A 22,792-nucleotide genomic window follows, 5' to 3' on the forward strand; every position below is an offset into this window, starting at 1 on the left:
ATTGTGGGTGCACTGCCTGGGTGTCATGGGAGAGGCCAGCGTGTGTGATCTGGGGAGGGCCGCTGCAGGCACTACCTGTGAAGCTCTGGCTCCTCCCTCTTCCTCCCCTTTCCCTTCGAGCCCCTCTTTTCCAGGAATCTTGCCACACCTGCACCTGCGCCCTCCCCTCCCCAGCCCTTCCACAGCTGCCGCAGCACACCCCTGCTCTGCGCTTGCCTCACCAGCTCTCTGCTCACTTTTCTCTCCCCATTTTCTCTCTGCTTTCTCTCCAACTGCCAGCTGATTGGGTCAGACAAATCCATCCTGTCCTGAGAGCCCCAGGCCCCACTTTGACTTCTAAACAGATCCTCCTCTTCTCTGAGGCCTCCCTTTCCAAGCCTGCCTGCGCGGGTGTCCTGTGACTTGACAGTGGCTCCCCAGCCCAAAGCCAGCCCCCTTCGTGTGTGACTTAGTCTGTTGTAGTGGTGAGCTGACACATCCAGGTGTGACCGTTCCTGAAAACTTGTGCCCCTTCTGTGGTATGCCCTGCCCTGTTCTATAAATATCCATAAATACTCTGTGGCATGCCCTGCCCTGTTCTATAAATATCTATAAATACTCTGTGGTACGCCCTGCCCTGTTCTATAAATATCTACAAATACTGATACATATATACACACACACACATATATATACACACACACCCCTACACATGGCCGACCGCCTCGCCTCTAGCGCTGGGAATCAGTCACCGTGCTGTCCTTGTGGAATCTTGTGGCCCAACAAGAGAAAACTCTCCCCTGACATTCCCCTCCAAATTGCACCACCTCCAGTGAGCCTCCCTGTCATGCGCAGCCTGTGGACAGCCACCCTCCGCCATCCCTCCCAGCCCCCACCAAGCATGGGGGTGCTGTGCAGGCAGCCGTGTGGACTGAAAGTCTCCACCAGTTCTGTTGTTCCTCAGCTGAGAATCAAACCCATTTCTGGATGGTGGGGAATGTGTCCTCTGCTGGCTGTGTTCTCTGTGGAGCTCAGGGGAGGGAAAAGGCCCAGCCATGTCTAGGGTGCTGTTGGGAGAGGTGAAAAGGCCACACCCTTTCTGAGGGACACTTCCTGGAAAGCCCCTGGAGCTTAGCTGGCTCTTATCCTGTGAAGCTGGCTGTGGCCACTGGGGGCAGGGCCATGAACTCAGCCTGGAGGAGCCTGCAGGGCACCTGTCACTCTGGAGGGGCAGACAGAACCGGTCACGAGGTGCACTGAGGGGCAGACAGAACAGGCCACCAGGCGCAGACAGGAGAGGCAGGCAGGGGGGACAGAATGGAAGATGCCTGGGGTGGATGGAAGTCAGGGCCCTTGAGTGCTGGTATCTGCCTTCCTGGCCACCACTATATCAGGCTTCCGAGCCTGTTGGCTGTCAGGGCCTCACTGTGCCCCATAGGTGCCATGACAGTCCCTGTGAAATCCACCAGGTGTCACCAATCAGCATACAGGTAACAGGCCTGGAAGGTTCCCAACAGCCAAGCTGGACATGCTCAGACACTCTGGGGCTCCTCGTTCAGTGACACAAACTCCAGGACCCAGTGAGGGAAATGGGAACCCACCAGGCTGAGCAGTATGGCTAAATCCATTTAGTCCATAATGAAAAGCAAAATAAACAGGAGTCATATCACCAGGGAGCCACAACCCCATCCCCACCTCCTTCCTCTGTCCTGTGCTATCAATAAATAAGTCTCCCAGACATAAATAATGACTAGAACCTCCTCCCCATATGCCAGCTCCAACCTCCATGAGGTACAATACAGGGGGTGACCCTAACCCCTGGAATATACAAAATGTTACACAGATACTATATGTACACTGGGGAAGGAGGGTCACCCCAGCAGCCCGTGCCCTCGCCTGCTCTACACTTAGCCCCACTGTCCCGCCTCAGCTGCCTCTCCCAGTAAGAAGACGGGAGCCCCTCTGAGGGAAAAGTTGCTTTGGTGAGAGTAGGGAGGCCATCAGGCCTCCTCCAAACAAACCAACTCCACCAGCCTCTGGCTCTTCAATAATAAACATCACCTTCCAGGAATGTAAGGACTCAGCCCTGAGTCAAGGTGGTGAAGGGTCTGGTTGTCTGTCCTTCTTAAACCCTCAGGTTAGAAATCGTACCACTGTTAATTAGCTACATTATTTGGTCTAACAGTTTTTCTTTATCATTCTGAAACTGGGTTTATCCAATACACTGATAAATTCATACAATTTGGAAGAGTCAGTTGAAGGACCAATATTTGCACTCTTTCAGTGAATGCAGGCAAATCTGTTATTTCATCTGTAAAATCATATTATTGCTCTCCTATTAATGTCATATTTATAAAAGTATCATGAGGATGCCAAATGCTAAAAATGGAGATGGTCTAGTAATAACTAGAGTTTCATTCCCCAGGAAGTGCGCATACAACTCCCCCTATATCCTAATACTGTGACGTATTTGGGGACATAGACATTAGAACTTCATGAAGTTTTCACTGTTGATTCTTTCCCAAGCATCATGAAGTTATGATTTAGGCAATGTATGACTGAAATAATTCATTCATCCTGTATAGGCACATTAACATAAATATGGCACAAAATATGCCTCTAACTGAAACCGAGAGGTATAAAAACATATTTCACTCTTCGTAAAGAACTTTGTGAGGAAATATAACTCTGTGATTGTATAGATACTTTTACTCATAATACTTTGACATTCACAAACAGTAGATTGCATTGCAGTTTGTAAACATTTTAAGTTGCATAAACTTCTCCTTGATTTTCAAATGCAGTATAATACTGTCCACTAAAACTGCTTTTTGTTTCGACTAAGTACTGTCACATATATTAGTTTATTAAAATGGTTGTTATTATTTTTAAAGTGTTTTCCATTCAAGGAAAAGAAGTAAATTCCTATGTCAGATTAACCAATGTGGCTGAAGAATAGGTATTAGCCAGAGAGGTCTAGATGGTAAAATCAATCTTCTAGCCTCAAAGAAGCTCCGTGAACATAGAGGAATGCCAGGTGTCACACAGCTTTCCTTCACTCGAATTCATTCTTGACTAGAGCCTGTATGCCTGTTCCAGGGACATTTAAACTCTGAAAGGATTTCTTATGATCTTCACTAAATACACTAAGAAGAATGCCAAGCAGTGCCCTTTTGTGTACTGGGACATGTAGTCATGTGATTAAAACAGGTAACATGAACTCTGACTTTAAAATGTATTGTAGATATAAATGCTCTAAGCTAGAAAAGGTTTTCCACATCCACAGTCCATGATGGGAGCCTTTCATTCCTCAGAAATAATCCCTTTTTAGGTCATTGAGAAAGAGTCCAACTGCTGCAGCTCATGCTGCAATATCTTCATGAGCCCAGAGCACATACAAATCCTAAGGGAACTACCATAGTACCGCGCTCATTCCTGGCACCAGAACAAATGAAACACACTCTATCCTGCACACACCTGCCAGAGCAGGCCACTTTCCTCTTCTGTGAGATTTAAAAAGCTCCCCAAAGTGTTATCACTCCCATCCCCAATACACAGAAAATAGGGGAAAGGCTGTTTCCAGTTCTTGGCCTTTAAACAACTCTAAATGTCAGTACTCACAGGGGCATATTACAAAGTAAGAAACTGCGCACTTGAGGGCAAACCACATATTGAGCTAATGAAGAGCTCACTGTGATTAGGATTCGATCAAACATAATAGCAGAACATAAGCCAATTTTATCTGAATTCTGTAATGAATATACATGCTACAATAACATTGAAAAAGCATGGCAGCCTATTCCAAACCAGTAAGAATAGTTTTGTGCAAATAGCGGGTCTTTGTGTGTTTGGACTCCCACCATGTAAGGGCAAACTCGATATGTGAGCTAATGACCTACAATTATCAAATTAAAAACAAAAATGCTAAAGGTAACTTTCTACAAACAAATTTAAACTGTAAATTAGAAACATAAATAAACATGAGGGGCTCTAACATTCCAATGAAGTAAATGAATTGTGTAGGGGATTCTTTTTTTTTTAAACTTCTTGACCAGCTCTCAGATGATGATGATGTTTATCTCCCTGTTCTTGGCTGCCCGGTAAAAGAATGGCACGCAGGGTTTGCTGGCCAAGCCTGGGTGCTCCTGGGTGTCCTGCGTTACAGGAAGCAGCTGCAGGATCTTCAGTGCAGTGGGGCTGTCACGGGGAGAACCCTCCCTGGCCTGTCCCGGTGCAGGCTTCATGTTGTGAAAATCTTTGGAGAGAGGGAGGCGGGGCTCTGAGTACACTGCGAGCCTCCCCTGCTCCGGCCTGCCCGCCCCGCCTGAGGACTCTACTCACCACCCTGCTCCTCCTCAGCCCCAAGTTCCTGGGGGGCTGGGGCCCCTGGAGCGGGCTCATCAAGAGGGTTCTGGGCAGCAGGGAGGAATTTGTCATGCCTCTCGTGGTCGCCCACAACCGGCAACACCATATCTTGCAGCTCCAGCAGCTTCACCTGAAGGGAGGGGTGCTCAGTTACCACGCCTGAGCCGGCGCCAGCACCCACCCTCACCCCCAACCCCGCAGAGATGTTGCACACCCTCTACCTTCATCTCCTCCTCGTTCTGGGCCAGCCTGCTGGCTTCCTCCTCCTTGTGCTGAGTGTTTGACTCTGCCCCCTGGCTCTCATATACCATGATGTGCTCTCCTGTGAGAGGACACGGCTCAGACACTGGGGCCCCTCTGAAGGCCCTGCAGCTCCCCGTGCCCGTGCCCTGGCCTCCTGCTTACTCATGCCATCTGTCGCTCCAGAGAGCTGGATGAATCCAAGCTCTAGTTTCTCCACCTGCTGCTTCCAGTCCACCTTATCCCTCGGGAGGTCCATAAAGTCACTCTGAAGCCAAAATAATAGGGTCACATCATGGGAGTGACCTGTCCTGCCCAACCCCCACTTTTCTTGGTCCATGCCAGGACTCACTCACCTTCACCTTCTCCATGGCCTCCCTCAGGGCCCGGTAGCTCTCCCCACACACAAACTCACCCCCAGTCCCTGGGGCTGGGGCCTCTCCTCTGGCTCCTTCCAGGCCGAGGCCACCAGGTGAGCCAGGTGCAGGCAGCACAGCCTTCACACCTTCTGCTGCCCACATAGCCGTGCCTGCTCCTCCTGGGAACTGGCTCCAGTGGAGTTGAAAAATGCCACTTGAAGGCAAGAGGTGAGTATTCTTGTAGGGGCATACACAGAACAAATGGGGCAGGGAGGTGGAGCACAGCCCCTTCCCTTGGGGCCTCAGAGAGTGCACCTGTTGGTCACAGGTGAAGTGGTGTCTGACCACTGGCTCCTGGAAGGGGTGAGGGTCCAGAGAAATCAGAAGGCGGGGAAACCAAGAGCATAAGGGGGTCTGGGAGGGACCACAGAGGAAGGTGGCAAAGTGGGGGCAGGGAAAGTCAGACTCACCGTGGCTTCCCGGCTCTCCAGGTCCTGTGGGACACTCGGCATAGGCCGAGGCACCCCCTCCTCCTCACTGTTCAGATGTCCTCCTCCATCTCCTGTGGGGAGGTGGCCAGAGGGGTCCTCAGAAAACCCAACAAGGGAGGTACTGTGGGCCCACCTCTGTCCCCACCCTCACTGTGTAACCCTGAGCCAGCCCCTCCCCAGAGGGGAATGAGCTGCTGTTCTTTAGTTTTCCTATAAGATCCAAGATCTTCTATATTGCCCAGGCACAGTCACACTACCGGTTGGTGCGGGAGTTCTGACCTGCTCCCTTTCTGATCTGGGCCAGTTCACTCATCCTTAGGCAACCTGGTGGCCCCCTGCTCCCAGGAGGTCATCATATTGATGCCGAACTTAGTGCAGACACCCGGTTGGCTTAACAACCAGCTCTTCTAAAGGTCTCTTCCAACCCCTCAATCCTATGCTGCTAACAGTCCCCCCTTCCTCCTGGGGCTCTCTCCTCTTCCTCTGAGTGGTCTCCTGTACCTTGTCCAGGGAGAGCCATGAGACTCAACTGGGTCTCCAGCTGTTGGTTCTGCTGGCCAGCAGCTTCTAGGCACTCCTAAGGGAATGGAAAACAGAGTGAGAAGGCACAGAGGTTGCCAGGTCGTCCCCCTCGGGGCCCTGTCCTCAGCGACTCCCTCTCCTGGGTCTCCTGCAACTTTTGGCAGGCCATCTCAGCCACCGCTTTGCCCTGAGCTTCCTGCTGCTGCAGCTGGTCCACGAGCTGGGTCTGCAGCAGTAACTGCCTGTGCGGCGCCTCCTTCTCAGAGGTCAGCTGCTAATGGGTGACCATGTACTGCTGCAGGTGACCCAGGTACTAGTCTCACTGCTGCTGCTGCAGACTCTGAGACTCTTGGCTCTTCAGCTGTATCTGCAGGAAGACCCTGGGCATGAGGGCATGTGGTGGGTGGCTTCCAGATTCTGGGCCCATTAATAGGGTAGCGAGGGCACGGTGGGGCTCTGTCACCTGCCCAGGCCCCTGGCCCCTTGCTCCAGGCCTAAGAGACTTCCTCCCTTTCCTAGAACCACATGTTTCCTTCCCCAGCCTCAAATCTCATGTCCTTCTTCCCACCATTTAAACTGTAGACCACAGACTGGTGGAAAAGCAGAAGGAGCCAATCACCATCTGCTAAGTGTGCTCCATGCCTAATGCTTTCCATGTGTTCTCTCATTTAATCCCCAGCACCTCCATAAGAAAAATATTAACTTCCTTTTGAAGTTAAAGAAACAGAGACTTAGAGATGAAAAGTAGTTGAATGGTGACCAGTGGAATCGAGGTTGGAATCCAGTTTGAATCTAAGGAGGCTTTTTTGTTTTATTTTGAGACAGAATGTCACCTTGTGGCCCATACTGGAGGGCAGTGGTGCAATCTCGACTCACTGCAACATCCACCTCCCAGGCTCAAGCGATTCTCGTGCCTCAGCCTCCTGAGTAGCTGAGATTACAGGCATGTGCCACCATGCCGGGCTAATTTGTTGTTGTTGTTATTTCAGTAGAGATGAGGTTTTGCAATTTTGGCCAGGTTGGTCTCAAACTCCTGACCTCAAGTAATTCTCCTGCCTCAGCCTCCCAAAGTGCTGGGGTTACAGGCAGGAGCCACTGTGCCCGGCATAAGGAGCCTCTTGTTCCACTGTCTCTTCCTCTATGGTTGGAGTAATCTATGCCTTTAGCTGGGGTGATGATGTCCAGACCTGGGAGGAGCCCAGGGCTACCCACCTCTAAAAGTCAGAGGGCAGGAAGCAAGAAACAGTCATGGAGCTGCCCTGGAGGTTGCTGCCATCACCTGCCCCCAGCTGGAGCTGCCTTTGGCCTGGCACCTCCCCTCCCCAGAGGCTGGTGCCTGCCTCCCAGCCCTTCTTGGATGGGGCAGAGGTTACCGTCTCCTTCACCTCGCTCAGCTTCTCCTGCAGCTCCTTTACTTGCTGCTCCAACTGCAGTGCGCTCTTGTTCTCATTGTTCTGGACAGAAAGAAGCAATCAGTGGCCAGCCACTGCAGCTGGAGACCCCAGAACTTGGTGTCTGCCTCCCATGTCACTGGGAAGGGTGGAGGCAAGTTAGAAAAATCATCCCCTCTCCCCCACAGCCATCAGAGCAGGGCCTGATGAGCTCTGGCTCACAGATGCCTTTAGAAGTACCATGTCATGTGAGGGCTACACTGCCCCATTTTACAGGTGGGGAAACAAAGGCCTGGAGGGCTAGGGATGAGGGCAGGCTGCCCAGGTGGGGCAACCCACCAGATCCTCAAAGCTGCACTGTGGCTCGGCCAGTTGCTTATTGAACTTGTAGTTCTGGGAGAGCAGGAGCCTCTCCTCCTGCATTCGCAGCCTCTTCTCCTGTTTTCGTAGCCTCTCCTCCTTCTCCCACAGCCTCTCCTCCTGCTTTCATAGCCTCTCCTCCTGCTTTTGCAGCCTCTCCTCCTCCTTTTGCAGCCTCTCCTCCTGCTTTCGTAGCCTCTCCTCCTTCTCCCACAGCCTCTCCTCCTGCTTTTGTAGTCTCTCCTCCTGCTTTCGCAGCCTCTCCTCCTGCTTTCGTAGCCTCTCCTCCTTCTCCCACAGTCTCTCCTCCTGCTTTCATAGCCTCTCCTCCTTCTCCCACAGCCTCTCCTCCTCCTTTTGCAGCCTCTCCTCCTGCTTTCGCAGCCTGTCACCCTGCTCCCCCAGCCTCTTCTGCTGCTCCCGAAGCATCTCCTTTTGCTCACACAGTCTCTCCTGCTCCTGCAGCCTCCTTTCCTCCTGCTCGTGGATCTTCTCCTCCTGCTTTTGGAGCCTCTCCTGCTGCTCTTGGAGCCTTCCTCCTCCTCCTGGAGTCTCTCCTTTTGCTCCTTGCTCAGGAGACTCAAGGCCTGATTGTTTTCCACCTGGGATTGGAGCTTTCCCTCCAGACTTTCCACCTCCTTCCTCAGGTGTTTGGCCTCATCTTGTAGCTGCTCCACCTCAGATGTCCCTGCTGGGGGTGCCGAGGATGGGGGCTCAGCTGAGAAATGAAGCAGACAATAAGGGGCTCTGGATTCCCCACCCACCACCCCCCCTCAAAGAAAAAGCCCTCCTTTTGATGCAGCTCCTCTCAGGCTTCCCAAACTTGGCCTCATTGCTAATGATTCCTTGCACCGGATGGTAGCCAATTTCCAAGCCATGTCAGATAGAGAGCACTGTGGGTGGCTGACAATGGGCACTCCTCTCTCTTTGCTGATGGGGACCCTGAGGCTCATGGAGATGACAAGGCTTGCTGGCTGATGACACAGACCACTTTCCTGCTGCCTCAAAGCCCTTCCATCCACCCACCTCCCTGGGGCATTCTAAGCCACCCCACAGCCCTCTGATGCCAGTCCTGCTCCCAGGTCACACCAGCCCCATCTTACCCATCTGGTGTTTGAGTTCAGACAAGCTCCTCTCCAGCTCCTGTATCCGATATATGTCACGTTTCTTCTCCTCCTTCAATGTGCGAGCCTGCCCAAAGTACAGGGGGAAAGGGCCCTGGAAAGAGGGGCTGGTGGCTGGACAGGCTACCATCTCCCTCTCTGCCCCCACCTCCACAAACCCAGACCCATGACCACCTCTGGCTGTACTAGTCCCATTTTACAGATGCCCAGAAAGATCCAGTGACCCATCAAAGGTGGGGGCTGAAGGGTCAGGTCTCACCTCCATCGACATTTTCCACATCCTCTCCTGCCACCGGGCCCTCTCTCCTTTTATATGTTGAGCATATTCATCTCTCTCTAGCTGGACTTGTTTAAGTGACTCTGTCACCTGCAAGAATGGCCACAGAAGTGAGAAAGGGCTGTCACTGGTCCTCACCTGCTCCTGGCCAGCTGGGATCATCTTTCTTCCACATCCCTCCCTCTGCAAAGCCTCACCTGTGTCACGTGTGTGTTCAGCAGCGCCCGCTCCTTTCTGGTCTGCTGTAACTGCCGCTGGAGGACTGCTTCACTGCGGCTCGAGGACTGGATGGTGAAGAGTGAGAAGTTTTGATGTGGGGAGCCCGGGCAGTGCCCCTTAAAAGGGCTAGGTCTAGGCTCAATATACAATTCAGTCAATAAAGATCAAGACATTTCTAAGCCCATGGCCTGGTTTTAAAAGAACTCAGTAAAGTTGGAAGGGACAGGGAAAGAGATTGAATTTACAGCTGGCTAACGGAGGCCCAGAGAGATCAGATAACATTGCTATTGTTATTACTGTTATTACTACCACTGTTTGAACCTTTATGGAGTGCTTCACCAGGTACCATACTAGCAATCCCATTTAATCCTCACAACCACCATATGAGACAGCTAATAGGATAACCCCTATTGTGTAGATGAAAAACGTCAAGTGTTCGAGGTTAAGGGCTTGCCTAAAATCACTCAGACTGAGCTGGGATTTGAACACCCAGGTCTATCCAATTATCTAAGCCCATTTTTCTTGCTGAGGGTGGGGGCACAGATAGCAAGGGGGAAATTAATCTTTTGTTCACTTTTTGAAAGGTTGATACATTCCCATAGTCCAAAACTCAGAAGGTACAGAAGGGAAGTGTCTCCCAGGCACCCCATTACTCTCTGCTGAATTTTTTACAAACCCTTGCAAACATGTTTTATGTATATTATCATAGTATGTACACACACACAGACACACACACTCACACCCACACACACACACCTTTCCTCTCTCTACAGAAATGGTGACATACTAAAGGTACTCTTCTGTACCTTCACAGTACAAGTACCGAATATCCCACCTAGGACTTGGCCAAGGCCACAGCCAGGTAAGGGCAGGGCAGGCACTTAGCCTCTGAGCTCTGCCTCCAGTGCTCGCTCCCCACAGTGCCCCCAACTCACCCACAGCAGCTGACTCAGCCCCAGGTTGCCTCTAACAACCACACACAAAAGCAGCAAGAAATGAGCATGCTGCCTTCTGGGCAGGACACTGCATCCTGCAGAAGGGACTTTTACACTCTCTCCTCCATCTGGGAAGCTGGGCTGCCAGGGGATGGGGCAGCTGGTTGGACTCACCCTGTCCTCTTCCTGCTGCTGTGCAGACACAGCAGAGAGAGCCCGCTCCAATTCTTGAATACGCTGTAAAGAGTATTGCAGGCGGCCGGCCAGATCCTTGGACTCTTCTGTAATGACAGAGGTGGAGATGGGGCCCAAAGGACTCCCCCTAAAGACCTGTCAAAGTGCCAGGTTGAAGGATGATGGGGTGCCCAGATTCCCACCTTCGAAGTGTCTGGCGGCACGTTTAGTATGGTAAAGGGTGGTCTTCAAGTCTGCCTTTTCCAGCGTGAGGATGTTGATTGTCTGAAATGGAATGTTTGGGAGAAAAGCCAAGCAAGTGCTGAAAGAGAAGGAAAGAAACATTCTCCGGAGGACAGGAGAAAACTCCCCACCCTCCACTCACCTCTAACTGCTCCGTCTGTGCTTTGTGTATGTCATTGTTTGCTTTCTTTTCCTATAGGAAGAGGAAGACAGAGCTCTTACCCGGGGGAGGCAGAGATGGCACAGCAAGAGACATGCCCCCAGAATGCCACCAATGCCCCAGCACAGGCCCACCCATGGGACCAGGTTATCAGGGACCCTGTGGGGATGTGGTGGAATCTGAGGGATGAGCCTTCTTCCCCAGGCTGGGAGTGGGCGAGACGAGACTGGTGCCTCTACATCTGAGTGCCCCCCAAACCCAGCAGTCATGTTGTGAGCAAACAAAGAAATCACGTTACTTCTTCCAGCTGATGTTCCACTTGTTTCTTCTGTTGTTTCTGTGGGGAGAGTCAAATTCAGGTGACTGAGGGTGGCCCCCTCAACTCTATTCCCCAGACCAGGAAGCGGTAGGCAGGGGCCAGGAATGGAATTTTAAAGACAAAATTCTCAGACCCAATGGCAACATGAACGGGTCAACTGTCCTCAAGCTCCCAAAGACAGAGGATTTGGGTCTTTGTTGGTTTTTGCCCACAGCCACGGAACTCAAAGTCTGAATCTGGATTCTCTCCAAAGGACAGTAACATAAACCTCTAGAGACAGAGTCTGAGAAAGGCCCCACCCTTCTGCCAGCTTGTGATTGAGAAAGGTGCGTTCATTCAACAAACATTTACTGAGCACGTACAAGCCAGGTACAGTTCTTCACAGCAGATATAGAATGGAAAAGGACAGACAGGAGCCCTTGGCCCTCAGGTTTCCATTGTAGGAGCCTTTAAATCTCAGACTCTCAGAGCTAACCGAGACCTTTGATGCTCTACCTCCTTTGGAAACAGCAGCGCAAGGAGGAGAGGTGGCTTGTCCAGACTCAAAAAGCAAATTGGGGACTGAGTCACAGCAGAAATACAGGGCCCCTGACAAACCATCAGGCTAGTGCTTCCCTGAGAGGTAGACAACCCCAGGGCATGTGTGGCAAGGACTGGAGCAGGGGTGTCTGGAGAAGAGAGAGTAGGCAAAGAGGACAGTGACAGAAGAGCCATGCTGCATGCTCCTTGCTCTGGGGTCCCTCCAGGTGAGGCCTGGGTGCTCCAGCTCCCCATTTGCCCTTGGCACCAGGGGCCCCGACCCTTTCTTCAGAGCCCCAAGGGGAAAGTAAAGCTCAGGATTGGCAGCGTGGAATCACAGGACCCCACTGGACTCTTACCAATGATTCTATGTTTTCACAGAGTTGATTGATTGTTGCAGAGCTTGAGTCTAGGGCTACTTTCAGTTCTTGGTTCCAGCTCTGAGGCGCATGCAGAGAGGAGGAGTTGGAGGAGGATTGTGGGAAGAGGTAGAGAGAACAATCATTAGGGCTGGGGTGTGTGTGTGGGCTGTCTCAACTGGCAGAGGGGCACCCAGCCCCCGCTGTGAGAGGAGGTTGGAGGGCTGGCCTGCAGGGTCACTGCACGTCAGCCCAGGGCCTCTTACTTCCAGATCCTTCAGAGTAGTAGATGATGCAGGAGTAATAAAAATTAGAAATTAAAAAAAAAAAACAAACAAACAAACCAAAAACTGACATGGGAAACGATTATGGATATAGACAAAATATATAAACAGCAAGGCGCCAGGCACGGTGGCTCACACATCTAATCTCAGCACTTTGGGAGGCTGAGGCTGGTGGATCACTTGAGGTCAAGAGTTCAAGGCCAGCCTGGCTGACATGGTGAAACCCCGTCTCTGCTAAAAACACAAAGATTAGCTCCACGTGGTGGCAGGTGCATTTAATACCAGCTACTCAGGAGGCTAAGACAAGAGAATCACTTGAACCCAGGAGGCAGAGGTTGCAGTAAGCCGAGATTGCACCATTCCACTCCACTCCAGTCTGGGTGACAGAGTGAGACTCTGTCACAAAAACAAAACAAAACAAAACAAAAAAGGCCCCGAATCCCACATGCCTGCTCCATACTTTATTCCCAAGTTACTTTTAAACTTTAAGGTCTCACCGTTTCCCAGATGACAAAAGATGCGGGGAAGGAAAAAACCCAATCAATCAAGCAGGTGAAGAAGCAGACATAAACAGGATGAAGGTTAATGGCAGCAAAATAAAATAAGCCAGAGGCAAAGTATCCCCCAAACCAGAGAATCCTCAGGGGCATGAGGGGCATGCACAGCTGGACAGAGCAAGCCGGAGAGGGGTTGCAGCACTGCTTCACCTTCCACTTGTGCAATGGGGGAGCGCTACCCACTGGAATGGTTAAGGTTGGACACCAGCACCTTCGGAATGTCCTGAATCTACAGGAGGTGACAAGGGAAAAACAAGGGCATGGGGAGAAAGACAGAAGTGGCTTAGAAACAAAAAAGTCAGGGTAGGAGGAAGATGTGGGTTGAGGAAAACAAAATGCTAAGAAGGGCAGAGGAGTTTGAAACCATGGCCTGTGCCATTCTTCCAAATGGCCACCTGCTGCCTTGCCAGGGGCAGGAAAAAATAGAAGGAAATGTTCCCTGAGTGATGCAGTCACAGGGTGGAGTCACCTGACCAACGCAGCTCTTAATATGCTCACTGGACCCATCTCCTCAAGCCCAGGATGTGGACGATGGATCTGGTAGAGCTCCAGACCTCCACCTCTATTTAAAAAACCAGACTCCTGAGTAAGGGTTCACTTGAACTAAGGGGGCTCCAGCTGAAAAACAAGTTTGAAAGGTACTGATCTTGTCCAGTATCGTCTTACAGAGGAAGAAACTGAGGCCAGGGGAAGAAGTGATTTTTCTGTGGTCACCCAGCAAGCTGGTGGCAAGTTAGATCCTCTCTTACTCCTAGTGCCTGGGACTGTCCTCACCACACACTGGCCCTCCTTCTGTAACTCCTAAAGGGACAGTCTGATGGCAAGTGGCTGTACACATTGTCCCAGCTTCCCCTTGAGAATGGGGATCAGGAAAATCAAACAGCAATGACAATTTCATGGGCATCCTGAGTGTTTACAGCAGACCATGTACTGGGGATTAACATAAAAACAACAACAATAAGGAATTTCATTTAAACTTCACAAATGGAAGTCAAACAATGCTACCTCTGTTTTACAGATGTGAAAACAGAGGCCCAAAATGCTCAAGCAATTTGCCGTAAATCAGATCCCTAGCAGATGGAGAGGCAGGATTCAATCCCAGAATCCTTAACCAGTAACCAGCAATCTCAACAATTATCCCCTACTGCCCCTTGGGCCCCCTGTCCCCAGGAGCCTGGTCAGCCAAGACTCACATCCCCAGGTGAGTGGCAACCACCAGAAGTGGTTGTCTCAGGGCTACCGCCAGTTTTTTTCTTTTTTGTCTTCTCTCCTGCCAGAACACCAGGGCTGTTCCTCTGATGATATTCTTTTAGCTGTGGGAAAGAAGAGCAGTAATACTCATGAGAACTACCAGCCCCTACAGCTACATCCCCCTTTACAGTTTTTGCAAAATAGTCTTTTATACCATCTGATTTAATGCCACCAACAACTGTACAACGCGTTGTCACAGTCACTTAGTGACTGAGAGGAATGTATATTATGGCTTAAAAAAAGTAGTGGGGAGGCAATAATGGAACTTAAACTCAGTCTTCTGACTCCAAGCTCTGGGGTTTTGCCATGAATCAGCAGCTGCCAGAGACCAAAACCAGAGGCAGAGGTAGAAAAGTAAACATTAAGTAGGCAGGAACTGCACACTGTGAGGTTTGGAGTCACACATCCTCACACATCTGTTAGTGTGAAGAAGTGCACTGGGACCTCTCAAACTTTTATATCAATGTGTCCTCATGGCAGAAGGCAGGTTTTTGGTAAATCTGTGAATTTCATCCCTAAGTACATTAATGTTTTTTCTCTCTCAAGAGAATCAAGGGAAACTGATGCTTCAGAAAGATCTCCCACATTTATGCTGAGACACTCAAAGTACCCAGGTTGAGATGATATGAGGAAGATTCAAGCTATCAAGTTCAGTTTTCCAAGATCTATTCCACAGAAGATGAGCAAATCTCACTTCAGAGACCACTGACTGAAGGGCAGTCTGGTCCCAGAACTGTGGAGAATTAGAATATGAGGTGGAGAACTCAGAAAAACATGTTAAAGTCTCTCTGGAGAGTAGAAGCCTAGGAAAAAATGAAAGCAAACCCATTCTCCCATTGCCACCCAGAGATACTGTCAACGTTTGATCTCACAGGGGAAGTGTAGGCTTTTCACAATGTCAATGTCTATGCAAAGGGAGTAAGGCAACCTGAAACCTGTTGCTCCTAAGTCCCATTGCCCCCATTCCCCTCCCAGCTGGAAATTTGTGCTGCGGCCAGAGGAACCAGAAATGGGGCGAGGATGCTTAGGGGACTGAGTTATAAGATCAAAGGCTGGTCTTGCAGCAGTAATGACAGTTCCTTGGGGGACTGTGACATCACTACATTCCACTCCTCCTGGGGGAGGGGGGGAACCACATCAGTGCAATGGTTGAGTTGCTGATCCATGATAGGGGAGGGGGATATAGGGCTGGGACCCAGGCCTTTGGAGGTGCCAGTCCAAAATGCCCAGGAAGGTCAGGCTCGGGTCAGCAGGAGGGGAGAGCAGAGTCTGCAGCAGGGAACCGTAGGAGTCAGCAGCCCAAAGTCACCCAGGGATGACTGGTGATGGTGGGGCGCTGGGGCTGGGGGACCGAGGTCCTCGGAAAGGTGAGCCCAAAGAATCCAGGGAGGTTGGGCTTGGGCGGTAGGATGTGAGCACCAAGTATGGAGCAGGGAGCCCCAGGAGTCACCCACCAAAAGTCACCGTGGGGTGATTGGTGAGGGCAGAGGCTGGGCTGCTTGCTGAAGGGGTGGGGTTGACTGACGAGACTTTGGTGAGGGGAGCCCAGAGGCACCAGTGTAGGGGACTCAGCTTGGTGTGCCTGAGGACTGGTATGGATTCTGGCAGTAGACTTGTCATTGGAAACGATCTCTGGCTAGGTTGGGGGGCCATGACCTGGTGTTTCTTACCTTTTTCTTGGCTGCTGCCAATTTTCTCTGTCGAGTTTCTTCTAACATTGTGGGGTGGGAAGGGAGGCAGTGTTGGGGCCACATCAGCGAACACCTCCTGTCACCTACCAGGCGGCTGTGCGACTGAGCCAGAGGTGGCGTAACCAGGGCCCCACTAGAACACAGAATAGGGGTGTGGCCTTAATGCTCCAAGCCCATTGGTCAATGAGAAAGATGAAAGGGAAAGGAGGCATGGCCAGTGAGCAGTGTGTCCAGGGGAACCTGTGGCATCACAAGGAAAGCTGCCCATGCAACTGCTGTCCCGCCCACTTGGAGAGAGGGGTGGGGCCTGCCTACTCCGGGAGAGGAGAGGGGCTGGGTTTTGCTTTAAAACTTTAAAAATAATCTTTAAAAAAATATGTGTTTATACTTTATATATATGTGTGTCAGTGTGTGTGTGTCTACATGTTCCTCCAGAGCTGTCTTCATTATCTAGCTTCTATACATGGTCTATGATTTTGGCCTACATTTTTCATCTTCAGATGGAATACAAGAATTACCAGTATTACCTCAATTGAGACACAAATCCAATAAAAATGGAAAATCCATAGCACGTTTGATGATTAATGAAGTGGACTATATTATCCAACATTCCAATAAGGTAAAATAATCGCAATGATTTCTCTTTTATGAAAGATATTTCTCTTATTCTCCTACATTATTAGGATTTTTTAAAGAACAAGAAACATGTTCAATATCTTTAAAAACACAAAGCATTTGGGCAGGGTGCGGTGGCTCACACCTGTAATCCCAGCACTCTGGGAGGCCTAGATGGGTGGATCACCTTAGGTCAGGAGTTCAAGACCAGCCTGGCCAACATGGTGAAACCCCATCTCTACTAAAAATACAAAAGCTAGCCAGGTGTGGTGGTGGGTACCTGTAATCTCAGCTACTCGGGAGGCTGAGGCAGTAGTCACGCCACTGCACTCCAGCCTGGGCGACAAAGTGAGACTCCATCTCAAAAGAAATAAAATAATAAAAAATAAACAAAACACAAAGCTTTCAATTTAATAAGCACTCAAAGCTCTTTACTGGTTTAAAGCATATACAAAGCCCATTTATCTAGAATCACCTGACCTCTCTAAAACTTGAAAATGAAACTGAATTTCTCACTTGATACTTGGCTATGACTTACAACCATGAAAACCAAGAATTGTGCTATATCACTGTGTATTGCTTGTTACCTGAATTCCACACTAGACTGAGATCAAGGGTTGAATCTTTTATGATTTGCTCCATAACCTGTGAGCTTCTCTTCCCACACCAAACTAAGCTTTTTTTAGAGTTCTACAATTCACAGTTAGTAGACAAGAGTGGTTCTCAAAAATGTAGTCTCTGGACTAGCAGCACCAGCAGAACCTGAGAACTTTTTATAAGTGCAAATTCTCAGGCCTCACCCTGGACCTCGTGAAAGAGAAACTCTGGAGTAGGGCTCAGCAATCTGTGCTGTAGTAATCCCTCCAGATGTTCAAGAACCTCTGGCATACAGCAGGTAGAAAAATGTGTTTCCTTCTGTAAGTCCAAAGCCAGGGATACCATATGTTCTGTCTTGATATGAAACCATGACATGCAATTAAAACACATAAATCTCCTTCCTACTCCCACCCTCCACCCAATGTGTTTTATTTTTATGAGTTAAATAAGAAAACAAGTGGCAATCAGAGATTCAGTCTAAAAAGTATATTTACAAGTGTCAGTTCTCTTTCAGCCTGATCTCATACAATTTACACCCTCTTACATCTCAAGTTTTTAAAAAAGTGTCTTCACAATGTAAGTCTCAGACACACTAGCAGTTCTATAATAAAACACCAAGTAGATGGGAATGTCCAAACTTACTAGAGAAGAAAAGTGGAATCATTGGCTGTATTTTCAAATTGCATTCAACAGGAAATGTGAGTTTTGAATTCTTTTCACCTTCACACTTCCACGTTAACAGAATCAAATCAGAATACTTCATTATTTCAAAGCCTCTAGCCAGGCAAAGTTTTATTGTATTACTTCTTGCTTTCAATGGATATAAAGCAGAGTCCTGGTAGGTACATTTTTTATGTCTACAAACATGCAGAACTAAACAGTTCCATCTGTTCAATATTAAAACAAAAGTCCTGTAAACCTTGGATAGTGAGTGTAATACTTCAGCACTAGCACTAAAGCCTCAAATATAAAAGGATACCAAGAACACCACTAGCAAACAAAATGAGCTTTCAGCCAGAAGCAGTAGTTCATGTCTGTAATCCCAGAACTTTGGCAAGCCAAGGTGGTAGGATCACTTTAAGTCAGGAGTTCAAGACCAACCTGGGCAGCATAGTGAATTCACATCTCTACAAAAAATTTTTAAGAATTAGCTGGGCATGGTGGCACACACCTGTAGTCCTAGCTACTTGGGAGGATGAGGTAGACAAAATTGCTTCAGCTCAGGAGTACGAGGCTGCAGCAACTATGATCATGCCACTGCACTCCAGCCTGGGTGACAGAGCAAGATCTAGATAATTACAATCTGTCCTGCTCCTGTTTATGTTAAAATCATTAAGTTAAAATGCTTTCAATCAGCAGGATAAAAATTAACTGAAATGTGACTTTGGAGGTTGGCTAGAAAATAGGCAATGGGGAAACAGGCAATTCCCACAAGAATAAAAGTGTCCAATAAGCATATAAAAAAGATTCAAGGTTAGGTGCCATGGCTCACGCCTCTAATCCCAGCACTTCAGGAGGCCAAGGTAGGTGGAACACCTGAGGTCGGGAGTTTGAGATCGGCCTGACCAACATGGTGAAACCCCATCTCTACTAAAAAATACAAAAAATTAGCCAGGCATGGTGGTGGGCACCTGTAATACCAGCTACTCAGGAAGCTGAAGCAGGAGAATCGCTTGAACCCAGAAGGTGGAGGTTGCAGTGAGCTGAGATTGCTCTGTTGCACTCCAGCCTGGGCGATACAGCAAGACTCCATCTCAAAAAAAGAAAAAAAAAAAACTTCAAAAGCACTAAAAACCAAAGAAATGTAATGAAAACAATGAGATTTTCTGCTTAAATACCAGCAAAGAGGACAAATGGAAGGGGGACACTGGAACTCTGCCCCTGTTGGTGGGAGTATAAACTAAACCAATTTTTCTGCAGGATAATTTGAAAATTTCTATTAAAAATCTTAAGACTGTTTTATGTTATTTTCCTCCAGAAATTCTACTTCTATGAATTCAGCCCAAAAATGCTTGATTGAGTCCATTAAAATACATACGTAAGAAAATTTACTTCTGGGGTGGCAAAGATTAACACTACATCGAGCTTTTACAAATGATGATGCCAAGGATATATTTACTGCCATAGAAATATGCCCCAAACATAGTGACAAAAGACTATATATTATGATTCTACTTTTTAAAATGCTTATATGCATAAAAAAGTATAAAAAGCAACAAACCAGAATGTTTTGAGTGGCAAAATTAAAGACTTCTTCATATTTTGTCTTCCAAATTATTACAGAAAGTGGTTTTCTTTGTAATCAGGGAGAAGTATTATTTTCATTTATTTATATCTAAATTTCTTTTCCTTATTTTTTCTCATGTATGTATCACATGTACTCTAGAGAGCTTGAATCCCTACCTCTTGAGGTAAATCAGACCATTTCTGTCTCTATCAACTTGCCTTTTTTGGACATTTCAAATCAATGGAATTATATAATATGTGGTCTCGTGTCTGGCTTTTTTACTTAGCTAATGTTTTTGATGTTGGTCTGTGACATATAACAGGTTTGGTAGTTTGATCATTACTGAGTCCATTGATGGATATACCACATTTTGTCAGCAGAGAGCCATTTAAACTTTGATTTCCATTTCCTGTGGTCTGAATGAAACCCTTGGAACACAAGACTTCTAGGGAAAGCTGCTGTGCATGTCAAAATAACTACTTATCAGAACCAGCTTTGTCATCAGGAACCTGAACTGTTGAAGACATTTTTATCATTTTGAAACTTTTTTTTTTTTGCAAGCAACTTTTGTGCTACTACACATCAGGACTTTTGAAGCATCTGATACATGCATCGAATAAGTATGAGCATGTGTCTGAGTGGACAAGTGAAACCATCTATGCTACACTGCATATTTTTTCCTCCCCCAGACTGGACCAGGGAATCTCTCAGCTTTCTAGAGTACCCTGTCTCCACTGACAAAGCCAAACAGTATTAAAGACCCTGCTGCTCTTCATTAGGCAGATTTGGAGGGGAGGCCCAGCAGCAAGGGAGGAGAGGAAAAAGAGAGGGGAGCTTGTGGAACAGGAAGCCCCCCGGGGTCCACGCATGGCTTTCCGCTGTGGAGGATGTTGTGCATGGGGAAGTGCTGATGGTGTCCCGAGGCAGCCTAGCACCTCCACTGGGCCCAGAAGGTCTTGACTTTGGAAGCTTACCCATGTTCCAGAAGTGTTTAAAAGCTGTTCTGGCTTTCGTTCTTTTCCTAAAAAATCATTACTTGGTAGTTAGTTATTAGTCTTTCTTTGGGAGAGGGACAGGGCTTTAAAATTGAAGAACGTAATTTTCATCAAAATATCAAAAATGGAAAAAAATTACTTTGTAAACAATTTGCCATACAAACCAAATGGCAGCTGTTGAGGATCTCAATAAAATGTTAAATGCATATGCTGCCGTTAGAATAAAGACATAAAAATTGAGAATAAAGAAAAAAATGCATTTGCTGTCAGTGGTACCATTTGCCTAAGGTTGGGTCATGGTGTCATCATACTGTGGTGGGGGGTATGTGTCGTGTATATGTGTGAAACTTTTCTTCTCAGGATGGATCATAATCCTAGCTGCAGTTTTCCTTCCAAATAAGATTACAAAGTAGTAAAACATGGGCTTGGAAGTGACAGACCTGAATGAATCAGCACAGTTTAAAGAAAAACCCAATAAAACTAACTTAACAATTCCGAGGTTGGTTTTTGAATACAATAGATACAATTATTTACTCTAAGCATCTGATTATGAATTTGAATCAGTAATACATACTGTCTTGACACCCCCCCTTTTTTTTAACGGAAACAGGTTTCACCCGGAAAACCCCAAAACAGTGACTTTTTTTTTTTTTTTAAGACAGGGTGTCACTCTGTCATGCAGGCTGCAGTGGAGTGGTGGATCTCAGCTCACTGCAGCCTCCACCTCCCACCTTAGCCTCCCAAGTAGCTGGGACCACAGGTGCCACCGCGCCCGGCTAATTTATTTTATTTTGTATACAGATGGGGTTTTGCCATGTTGCCCAGGGTGGTCTCAAACTTCTAGGCTCAAGCAGTTCACCCACTTCAGCCTCCCAAAGTGCTGTGTCTACAGGCATGAGCCACTGTGCCCAACCTGCAGTGACTTTTTAAAACATGAGTTCAAGCATCTCTTCTTAACTGCTTTAATTGGAGGTATCTCTTCTCTCATTCTCCTCATCTTTGGTGTTCCCCCAGAGTTCACTGTTGACTGGATGAACAACATATATTTCAAAGTCAAGGCTGGGCTGGGTGCAGTGGCTCATGCCTCTAATTGCAGCACCTTGGGAGTCCAAGGCAGGCAGATTGCTTGAATCCAGGAGTTCTACACCAGCCTGACCAACAGGGAGAAATCTTGTCGCTACTAAAAATACAAAAATTAGCTGGGTGTGGTGGTGCATGCCTGTAATCCCAGATACTCAGGAGACTGAGATAGGAGAATCACTGGAATCCAGGAGGTAGAGGGTGCAGTGAGTCAAGATCATGCCATTGCACTCCAGCCTGGGCAACAAGAGTGAAACTCCATCTCAGAAACAAACAAACAAATGAAACAAAATACAAAAACAAGAACACCTTTCTTCTGGAGTAGTCTATGTGCGCCACCTACCTAACCTACTGAAGGAAACCCAGATCCTTTCCTATTTCTCCCAGTTACAAGGCACTGTTACAACGTTCAGACTATTCAGAAATAAAAAGCCGGGAAATAGCAAACACTATGCATTTGTGGAGTTTAAGTCTGAGGATTTTGCCGAGATAGTTGCTGAAACAATGAACAACTACCTGTTTGGTGAAAGACTCTTGGAGAGTCATTTTATGTCACCTGAAAAAGTACAGAAAGAACTCTTTCAAGACTGGAATATTCCATTTAAGCAGCCATCATATCCATCAGTGAAATGTATAATCAGAATTGGCACTTACACAAAAGCTATGAATGGAGGAGTGATTTAAAAGGAAAGGATTACTTGGGAAGAAATTAGCTTAAAAAGGAATTGATTATTATTTTCCTTCTTTGATTTTACAGAAAATGGAAGGTATTTCAAAAATGAATCATCAGATGTCTACAAAAGGCCAAGTTTTACATAAGAAGAAAAAGGTTTTAGGTACTCCTGACACTCCTGAGAAGACAGTGGATATCTAGGGCCCCACACCGGTTTGTACATCAACATTTTTAAAAAGATGAAAATCTGAAGTGGCTGAAATGAATGATGATGATGAAAATAATGAAATAGTTTTCAAACAGCCCATATCCTGTGTAAAAGAATAAATACAAGAGACTCAAACACCTACACATTCACAGAAAAGATGAAGAAAAACCAATCAGTGATTTTCAATGTATTATATATAAGATTTCTTCTGAAAAATATTTTTATGAGAAAAATACATAAAATTAGCTGGGCATGGTGGCTCATGCCTGTAGTCCCAGCTACTCGGGAGGCAGAAGTGGATCACCTGAGCCCAGGAAGTTGAAGCTACAGTGAGCCGTGATCACGCCACTGCACTCCAGCCAAGTCAAGTCATTACATTTATCTTAGCCTATTCTAGGCTGGTTTAAGTGGGATTTGCATTAAGAATACGACAGGCAACCTCACAGACATCTAAGCACAAAACTCAAAATATGACCACACCATGGAAGGCCTGCCTGGGCTGGGAGGTGATTTTCCTCTCCTGCATGCCTTCACTCTGGACTTCTGCTCCATGCTTGTGCTCTGCTCTGTGGATGAAC

General features: G+C 47.7%; 1 protein-coding gene and 1 pseudogene across 4 annotated transcripts; one reads left to right on the forward strand and one right to left on the reverse strand.

Moving 5' to 3' along the window:
• Window positions 1–2,668: 2,668 nt before the first annotated feature.
• LOC100999721 (golgin subfamily A member 6C-like) lies at window positions 2,669–15,972 on the reverse strand. Of its 4 annotated transcripts, none has more exons than XM_031662155.1 (18): window positions 15,799–15,972; window positions 14,071–14,190; window positions 12,037–12,117; window positions 11,138–11,176; window positions 10,822–10,872; window positions 10,640–10,721; window positions 10,437–10,543; window positions 9,306–9,392; window positions 9,091–9,198; window positions 8,811–8,925; window positions 8,151–8,398; window positions 7,342–7,410; window positions 5,936–6,011; window positions 5,414–5,505; window positions 4,750–4,852; window positions 4,566–4,666; window positions 4,321–4,474; window positions 2,669–4,234 (listed from the first exon to the last, which is right to left on the reverse strand). In XM_031662155.1, the coding sequence occupies exons 1-18, from the start codon at window positions 15,880–15,882 to the stop codon at window positions 4,038–4,040; spliced, it is 1,914 nt and encodes a 637-aa protein (XP_031518015.1). In that variant the 5' UTR covers window positions 15,883–15,972; the 3' UTR covers window positions 2,669–4,037. The 4 variants fall into 4 exon arrangements, with proteins under 4 accessions (XP_031518015.1, XP_031518013.1, XP_031518014.1 ...); XM_031662153.1 differs by having other exon boundaries at window positions 8,151–8,425; XM_031662154.1 differs by having other exon boundaries at window positions 8,151–8,425; window positions 8,811–8,898; window positions 15,799–15,970.
• A 5,577-nt stretch (window positions 15,973–21,549) lies between these two features.
• Window positions 21,550–22,393, forward strand: LOC101004095 (annotated as a pseudogene).
• The last annotated feature ends 399 nt before the right edge of the window (window positions 22,394–22,792 follow it).

Source organism: Papio anubis, unplaced genomic scaffold (assembly GCF_008728515.1).
Source record: "Papio anubis isolate 15944 unplaced genomic scaffold, Panubis1.0 scaffold442, whole genome shotgun sequence".
Classification (NCBI taxonomy): Eukaryota; Metazoa; Chordata; class Mammalia; order Primates; family Cercopithecidae; genus Papio; species Papio anubis.